General features: G+C 36.9%; 1 protein-coding gene across 1 annotated transcript; it reads right to left on the bottom strand.

Annotated features, from left to right (window-relative positions):
• Window positions 1-3,346: 3,346 nt before the first annotated feature.
• On the bottom strand, window positions 3,347-7,276 carry FN3KRP (fructosamine 3 kinase related protein). Its single transcript, XM_009578817.1, has 5 exons — window positions 7,101-7,276; window positions 5,550-5,641; window positions 4,975-5,057; window positions 4,449-4,571; window positions 3,347-3,685 (listed from the first exon to the last, which is right to left on the bottom strand). The coding sequence occupies exons 1-5, from the start codon at window positions 7,274-7,276 to the stop codon at window positions 3,347-3,349; spliced, it is 813 nt and encodes a 270-aa protein (XP_009577112.1).
• Window positions 7,277-9,233: the final 1,957 nt, after the last annotated feature.

Genomic DNA, 9,233 nt, shown 5'->3' with positions numbered 1-9,233 from the left:
AATACAGGTTCTTGCAGAGAGGTTCAAAACGGATGTATTTTCACAAGAAGGACAGTCAAGCCATGAAACAGGTAGCCCAGACAGGCTGTGCAGCCTCCATCCTTGGAGGTTTTCAAGACCAGACCAGATGAAGACCTAAGTAACTTGGCCTGTCCTCATAGCTCATCCTACTTTAAGCAGGAGATTGAACTAAGACACCTCCTGAGGTCTCTCCCAACCTGAATTTTCCTATGATCCTAACCATTGAGTCCAGATTTCCAAGTTTCCCTTCCCCTAACTCTTCTCCTAGACAGAAGCTGATGTTATTAAAATTATGCACAATCCTATCTGAACAGTTTAGATTTAGTTTAGATTTAGTTTAGATTTAGTTTAGATTTAGTTTAGATTTAGTTTAGATTTAGTTTAGATTTAGTTTAGATTAAGAAAAAAGATATAAAGAGATCTGGTTTTCAAAGTATTAAAAATAAATGCCTTGAGATGCTTTAGTCTACATATGCCATACATGTATTGTGATCCATCTTGAGAAAAGACTTAGAAATATCATGAGAGGATATTACAACTTTTTACAATATACAAATACATGTACACAGTATATTTAAGAAAAATTCAGTGATTTTCCTTGTACAAATAGGAATGAGAGCATGGGTACAAGGAAACATGCTCAGTAGATTTAGAATGCACAGAGGGAGCCAAAAAGAAGGAATACATGAGAAGGAAAAGCAGAACACATTAGCTTTAAACTATGAGAGAAGGAGATAAAGAATAACAAAGGCACACCTGGAACACAGAATGCAACAAAATTATCAAAGACAATTCTAAGAGCAGTGCAGACTGTACAATACATAAGAAAAAAAAAAATTACCTTACAGAAACGCAGCAATTTTTTCTTAAGGATCCACTAGCAGCCTGCCTTCAGAAGAGAAGATTTCATCCCCTTCTCCATCCTCTGATTCAGTTGCTGTCTATAAGAACTCAGAACCAAGGGATCCATAGTACAGTAGAGCTTGCTATTACAATCCATTTGTATTCCTCTTTACACCCCTTCCATTTTTAACTGTAGCACAAAATGGCTTTGAAAAAGTGAGCATAATATCCCTTAAACTCTAAATACAATTTCTATTTACATAACCTGCATACAACACAATTTTCCTTCAATCACAAAAATATTTTGATTCTATTCTGTTGGGAAAAGATGATCTTTGAAGACTTACTGTTTATCACTCAAGTCTATGGCTGACAGAAAATCCACCTTCATTATCACTTTTCACCTTCTAATGATAAAAATTATTTAGGTGTTTTAGCAAAATAAACATGTTGATTTGTTGAAGATTTGTAAACAGAATGAATTTGTTAAATAACTTCTAACTAACTTCTAACTTTATTATGAAGGCATGTGGAAATGAACACCTAAAGGATCTAACCAGACTGACTGCTGGCTAAAATTCCACAGCATTTCTTCAATCACCTGCACTAAGCAGTGTTAAGTTTGGGTGAATGGGATAAGGATAGGGGCATGGACATAACATTTCATCAACAACGTCCAAACAGCTGGTACAATACATAAAGTTTGAAGGCACAGATAGGACCTCAAATGATACTGTAACCAAACAGCACGTAAATTTTCTTCAGTGACACACTGCTCCAAATTAAAATCCATGACCACGTTCCCATCAACACCTTTGTTGACTATAATTGTGTAACAAACTAGGGACCTTTAACAGGTTAGAGCAAGTAGCTCCCCGAGAATGAATGCAAGCTGTAAGGTTTTAATTCAGAAAACAGAGACAACAATAATCAACTGAGAAACTTTATTTAAGCAACAAGGTAAAAGTAAAAGCTACTCTACCAAGCAAGGCTTTAAAACTTCTGTAGCAAAAGTTAAACAGCCAGTGAGAAGAGTAGTAGAATTAAGGAAAGTTATAGCAAGTGATAGTCTTCTCTAAACTTGCTTCCAATTCTCATAACTGCAAAACCAGCAACTAAAAAACCCTCAGTAATCCGCCAATATCTAGTGAAAAACGTTTTTAATAATTAAAGTCATTCCCAAACACTCAAAATGCATGTTAGGAATCATGCATCTCTCTCACCTACCTGGTACGCTTGCACTGAAATATCATTACCAGTCTACATCAAAAAGAGTACAATTTTAGTATTGCCATCTTGTAGGTACAAGAAACAGCTAGTCTGCAAAGCTATCGTTAAAGAACTTCTGACAGTGCTGTTCTGTGAGTTACATTTTAACTTCCTTTGGTTTCATGTCTCTTATCCCAAGAGCTACAAAGTGCACTTAGTGGGGACTGAAGAAAAATGTTAGCTTATGGCACCTGTAGTCTAAACTACAGAAAATTTATGTGAAGCCTATAGCATGACCAGATGGCATTATCCTGTGAGCAACGACAACAGTCAAAAAGTACATCTTCTGTTTGTATTAGTGAGAGAGTACATCTTCACAGGATGTGTACATGTAAAGTGTCTTACCTGAAAAGATCTTTAAGAATGCATACTATTGGACAAAAGCATAATCCAAAATAGAAAAGAGAGCTAGTTCTGGTGAAAACGAAATTGTAGATAAGAGCCCACTGACTGGCAAGCACAGAACAACCTATAAGAAAGCCCTGAGGCACAAAAATACACATGCCAGAAAAAATTATAAGCATTTTCAGACAGCTTTGTAACAGAACAGGAAGCAATCTCCATCCTATAGAATCACATTAACATAATGAATAGCAAGTCCAAATAATTTTTCACAGTTCCCATTATATAATTTTCTTGTTGACTTTCCAGGTATTTTGTTAACATTGTTTTCATGCGTATAACTGGACATGAAGAGCTGAAAGAGTCTGAGCAATCTATCATGAAGGTGGCGGGGGAACAGCAAAAAGCAATGAGCAACTTTTTTAGCCATCTCCTCAGTAACTGAGAAAAGCAATTTTCCATTTCACAAACACTGCTCTAATGTTTTCCATTAGGGTGCAAATGCAAGCCCTAGTATTTCTCTACCCTGAAGCACAATTGGTCCCTAAGAGAGAACTTCTTCCAAATAATTGACACTTGAGTGCTTGATTGGTATTAACTTGCCTAGTCTCAAGCATACAACGCTTTCTGGACACACACAGATCTTTTGTGCAACTGAATAAACTCCTTCCTTAGATATTTCCCTCATAAAGTTATTCCCAACTATCCTAAAAAGGGATGACTATGTTCAGGACTCACTGATTCTAGGTCTTTAGCTGTGCAACCAGGTCAAGGGTCTAGTAGCTTTTTTTAACATTACTACTCCTGTAGTTGCACTGCCAAGTATGGGGTTTTCCAAGCAACATAGGAAGTATTCTGCTTAAGCAGAAAGTCACTTTATAAGGTTTCTCATAATGTTTAGAGAAGACCCTCTGTACCCTGTACCAAAATGGTTCCAATGGTTCATATAGTGAAAAAGCTGATAAAGCTTTAGGCGTTTCTCAAACCCTGCAGCTTTGGGAATTTTACTGTGGTAAGCAGAGTAAAAAGAACTGCTGAAGCCACCAAACATCCCAGCTATTGCAAGCTCATACTCTGAATGGCCGTAGAAAGAAGCCGGATCAAAGATAATTGGACCAGAATCATCCTCAGCTACGTTTCCTCCCCAGAGATCTCCATGCAGGAGAGCAGGAACAATTTCTACGTCAGAGAAGAAACTGGGTATCTTCAGCTGCAGGGGGGAAAAAGCAAGATGTGTAAGTACTACATTTTAAGGTGAATGATTATAGAGTTTTATCTGCATACATGCATGAATTGAAACTTCTTAAAAGTCCGTTAAAAAAAATCATAACTTGAAACAGCATAGGACCTAGTCAACAGAGATGCTGAGAAAATCAAGAGGATTTCTATTTTTCATAAAAGCCAGCAGCTGAAGAATAGTCATCAAAATGTCTTTTACCACTAAGAAAATAAAAAATTAAAACTGCATTCGGTGCTGCAATATTGATCAGCTTTAATAATAACAACAATCACCACCACCACAACCACCCACTTCATCATTAGAAAGCTCAGGAATCTCTCACCAACCTTGAAGGGATTTCTGCAAAGTAGTACCCAAAAAGCTAATACTGCAGTTACTTAAATCAGATGCAAACCTTAAGTGAATAGATGATGTGAAGAACAGTACTGCTTATATACATTTCTCATCAAGAACATGTTACAGGGAATGAGAAATGTGAACTTGATCTAGTATTTCCCAAACAGTAAGGCAAAGTGCTATTTGGCAAACACTCACTTTGGAATATTAGCACAGGTGATATGGCCAAAGCCATCATACCTTAGAATAAAGGGCATTTTAATCCCTAAAAGCTGGAGTCTCTTACCAACAGAACCTGGAGCATACCAACAAACAGGAACTTTGTTTTATGAAAAGAAAATCTAAACAACTGATACCTAGCTATCACTATAATGAGAACTGAGAGAACTCCTCCTACCTGAAGTTGTGCCCAAAGTTCTCTTGCTTCCCTGTCTCCTGAATTCTTTTCGATCATGTCCATCTGGGGCTGGATTCTTTGCTTTGCAAAGAAAGTCACCCAGTCATTCTGCCAGTCATTCACCTGAAGGAACAAGATTGCAGATGTTAGTTCTACACCATGCAAAAGACAGATTTTCTTCTTTTTCAAATAAAGGATTTTGAGGATTATACAGCCTTTGTTCTGATACCATCCAGGACAGTAAATGCTACCATTTAATAGAATGTTATCTTAAAACATTAAATTAGGGGAATAAACAATTTTCTCTAAGTGATAAAACCCAAGAAATCGAGAGCTATGAATGTCCAATGCAGCTGTAAGTGCTGTCTGAAGCACTACTTTCCTTAGCAGGCTGAACAATGTTTTTTCTATTTATGACTCCACAGAAATGAATGAATTTCCATTATGATAATTTTGGCCCTTTGTGTCACTGAAGGGAAAATAAGATAAACTTAAAATTCTACCAGTCTGATGAAGTACAACCTACCTGTGGAAGATAGCCACAGCAGGTAACTGTATGAAAGCCAAATTGATCCACAAACTGGACTTCCATTTGCCCTTGACCTTTACCTTTCAAACCAAAGACAAAAATCCAATACTAATGACAAGATTCTAAGCATCTACAATGCAAATGGACCTTAAAAACTACACAAGGGTACAATGCTGCTTCTACTGAGAATAAAAAAAATTGCACCTTAATACTCTGTTACAACGGTTATTGCAGTTGGTTTTTAAGTTTAAAGCTTGACGTAAAGCAGCTATATTATAATCTTCATAATCATATTTTGAGGTAGTGTATCTCCTCTGATACCATGTCCTTGCAGAAACTGTGGTTTGGGATCCCAAAGGTCCCAAATTGAATAAATGTTTTGCTTACAGAGATCCAAACAGAGCAAACAAAAGCAAAAAGACAACCCCCTGCCTGGGTGTTTCATCCAAATCTATTCTCATAATATCTTTAGTGGAAGAAGACGAACTTATCCTGAAATAACAAAAGCTATTTTAACTATTTTGTAGATTATTATTAACTAGGTTAAATTTGCAAACAGCTGTGTACTGTACCAACTGTGCTCTCTTCTTTCTTGAGTTTCTCTCCAAGTTGCTGGTTATGAAGGTGGAGATCAGCCAGTTGTGTTCCAAGCTTTGCTGAATGTCTAAGAAACAAAAGTATTCTTAGCAACACTGACACATGAATGAATCCAGTTCTTGATATTCCAGGAGTTACTTGAAAAGATTTGTCAAGCAAGTAAAAGAAGTTCTGCATCTCTAACCAAGTACATTTTCAAAATATTCCAGTTATAAACATCTCATCTTCCTATAAAGATTACGAATTAACATAGAATAAAATGTACTTACATGGTTGTTTCTGACAACACTATTAAAGTGAAAGTGAGCAGCAATCATAAATTTAATAACAATGAGAAACTATCAATTCTAATTTTCTATGTGATATCACTTCTATATTAACTTTCCGTAAGATATCTGTAAGAAAAGTACGCACAACATATTATGCTGGGTTTTTTTGGTTTGTTTTTGGTTTGTGTTTTTTTTTTTCCTTGCAAACTGCCTTTGGGAAATAGAGCCAAACAAGACTTATCCTCTTCTTTATACCTCTGTCTCCGGCTTCTCCTCTCTAAAAGGCCTAGAAGATCAAAAAGTCAGGTGAGCCTTATCTATTTATCTATTTTTAATAAAAGCTTATCTTCTACACAGTTCCGAAGAGTCTTGCAGTACTTACAAACAACTCTTACAGCCAGTTGCCTACCATGTTAACAAAAGTATGTTCCTTTTCCTGTCTTTGACCTCTCACATCTTTCCCTGCTCTCAAGGCACTGTCATTTAAGGCAAAGTTATTTCTTCATTTTGTTCCTGTTAACACAGATTGTAGCTATCCCCTGAAGTTTGTATGCCAAAGGTTGCATTTGCACACTTCTCATTTCAATCAGCCCAAACACAACAGGATTTCTGCTCTTTCTCTTGGAGCTCGCTGAGGGCTCTTCATGAATTAGAAACTCTGGAGGATGAGCAGGATGAGGGATAAGACTTTAAGCTGGCTGCAGAAGTTCTGAGACTGGGATCAGAAATTGGTCATGCCCACCTCCCTAGTGGAATCAGACAGAAATATTAATCATATTTTAATTTACTCAAGTCTTTGCCACAGAGAAGGGCCAAAAGTTTGAAACTACCAAAATCAATGTAAAAATACTGCAGTCAGGATTCATTCATTTGGGGAAATGCCTCTGCATACTCATGACAAGCAATATTAAACTCTGGTTCTTACACCAAAGGCAAGTATACAAAACAGGTGATCAGGAGGTCATTTTCCTTACTGTAAAAAGGAACCTTACTGCAAAAATCACTAATTACCTAAAAAAACCCAAACAAACCCAAAACTAAACAAAACCCACACTCACTTCTTGATGTATGACCAATTTGCTAGGTGACGCATTATGAAGTATTTTATACAGTCCTCTGCTGTATAACTTCCGAAATGTATCTTGACTTGCTTTAAAAAAAAATTAAAACAAGTTTCCCTTCTGAAAACAAGTGACTTAATTGTCATAATAGTCAAAATTTCTGGTTAAAGGATGCAAAGATAATACTGTGTTTTACCTGTTTAGGCCTCTCATTTCCAAATGTTCCATCACAAACAGAGTACCGCCCCCCGGCAGGTCTATAACTTTGATGGGTTTAGGCACTTTTATCGTCTGCGTTTTCAAGATGGCTTCCAAACTTGCCATTTCTCCCTCAAACATTCTTCTGGCCTGCCAAATATTAAAGGAAAGCATTAGTCTCTATGAACACCAGTCACAGGTAAACAAAGCTCTTTCACAAAACCAGTCAAGGCTGTAAATGTTAAATAAAAAGCTTGGAGCAAGTGGCTACTTCACATACAAGATATAGATAGATCCATACCACCAGACTTGACAGTAATTTTACAATTAGATAAATTTCACTTCATAAACTGACTCTGTGGAAGTGATGTAGGTTCTAGCATTGTCTGTAATAGTAAAAATAACTTAGAAAGTCTGTTTACCATTGAAGGAGTGCAAACTACATATATATAAAATGTAAGCAATATTTTATTAATGGATTATGCAACAAATGTCTAGAAAGCTATGGGAAATATACATCATCAGTTGAGAGACTAGAAGAATGGTGCTGACATTCATAGTCTTCATGACTTTCCTGACACAGACTGCTTAGTAATATAGCCGATCTTCAAAATAGTCTAATTTGTAGTCACAGGATGATTTTCCCTGGCCTATTTCTTTTGCCTTATGAGGGGGGGGAAGGGGAAGAATATCAATGATAGCAGCCAAATGCCCCTTACCGCACTTGCGCACAGAAGCCCTTAGAACCCAAGCCACTACCAACTGCATTTGCTTTGAAGACATTCTGAATTTAGGACCTATTTCTGCAACTGTCATCCACACTGAGTAAAATCTATTCTCTTGAGTTGCCCCACTGACATCAGTGACACCAGTCACACGAAGAAATGATACTCTAGAAGAGTTAGGCAGAGGTTGCAGAAAAAGGGTACGTGGGAAATCTACGGTATCTGCTAAAAGCAAAAGCAAGGAAATATAATGAATAAAATAGAAATAGAATACTAGCCCTTTAGTACTGATACGTGAAACACAGTCAAAGGACAATTTGCAATAGACATTGACTAAAAATTCAGGAGATCAAGAATGAAGAACTGCTGAATTACTGAACCACGAGATAGCTTTGTTCAGAGGAAATCAGTAAATACTGTATCTCTGTCTAACGCATCATACTAAGTTAAAGTCAGCTGTTAACTTTAATAAACTAAAAACCACAGTGTTTTCTAAAGAACTTTGTTTTTCTAAAGAAACTGCTGATATACACCCACTGCTGCACACACAGCACAGCATTATAATACAGTTTGGCAAAGTTTGCTTTAATCAGCACTCAGAATCCACACGCAGGCAAAAGCATAGAAAATGAAGTGATTACTGAACAGAAAATCTATCCAGATCTTTTTTTCCAAGCCCTATCTTGTAGCTAGCTGGATTGTGTACCTAAGTACACAATTAACAAAGGCCTAAGTGGAAGGGCTACATTGCTATCAATTCAAATTATTTTCAGTCTAATGTAAAGCAGGATAAACTTTCTGTATTTTCCCATGTTACCACCTCAGTGCATCCATCCAGCTCGCTGATATGATCAGAAAGTGTAGACAAATTTAGAATAGATATAGTTGCATACATGCTTTCAAAAACATTTGTTTGCTATTAAAGGCAAATACAAGTTCTGACTTTTGTTCTTCCAGTAAAGCTATTCATTTGACAGACACAAGTGTAGAGTACCTTTAAAGTAAATTCCACCTGATCTCTGCTTTTGCACATAAGGATGCCATACAGGTATGATTCATTATAGTTATCCCTATCAAATGCAGATATCTACCTTCTACAGTTGCTGGTACCAGGTATTGAAAGGACAAAGCAGAAAATCTTGAACAACAATTGTGGAAAAATATCATTTATTGAGAAAAGCTCCTTCTTACGTGCAGGGAATTACTGGTTTTGTTACACAAAGAAAGAAGCATACCCTCAGTAGTTAATTTTATACTTTCTAGGTGTATGCAGCCCCAGTCATACCACCGTTACCCCAGCCATAACTGACAACAGCATGACATTGTACTGCATGCCCTAGACAAATAATACTCATACCGCAACAGCGTCCCACTAGAAACGCTGCTTCCCATCCCAGTGCCTACCC

The sequence above is a fragment of the Fulmarus glacialis genome, unplaced genomic scaffold, assembly GCF_000690835.1.
Source record: "Fulmarus glacialis isolate BGI_N327 unplaced genomic scaffold, ASM69083v1 scaffold16335, whole genome shotgun sequence".
NCBI classification, from domain to species: domain Eukaryota; kingdom Metazoa; phylum Chordata; class Aves; order Procellariiformes; family Procellariidae; genus Fulmarus; species Fulmarus glacialis.
Note: the sequence above shows the minus strand (reverse complement) of the source record. Positions and strands in the feature narration are given on the sequence as shown.

What these genes read in the sequence shown, in the direction of transcription:
- FN3KRP (XM_009578817.1), bottom strand. Translation starts at nt 7,276, where the DNA reads ATGCTTTCCTTTAATATTTGGCAGGCCAGAAGAATGTTTGAGGGAGAA. An exon ending in GAAATGAGAGGCCTAAACAG is followed by an intron (nt 5,642 to 7,100) that starts GTAAAACACAGT and finishes TTTGTTTCTTAG; the next exon opens with ACATTCAGCAAAGCTTGGAA. An exon ending in GCTGTGGCTATCTTCCACAG is followed by an intron (nt 4,572 to 4,974) that starts GTAGGTTGTACT and finishes TTGTTCCTTCAG; the next exon opens with GTGAATGACTGGCAGAATGA.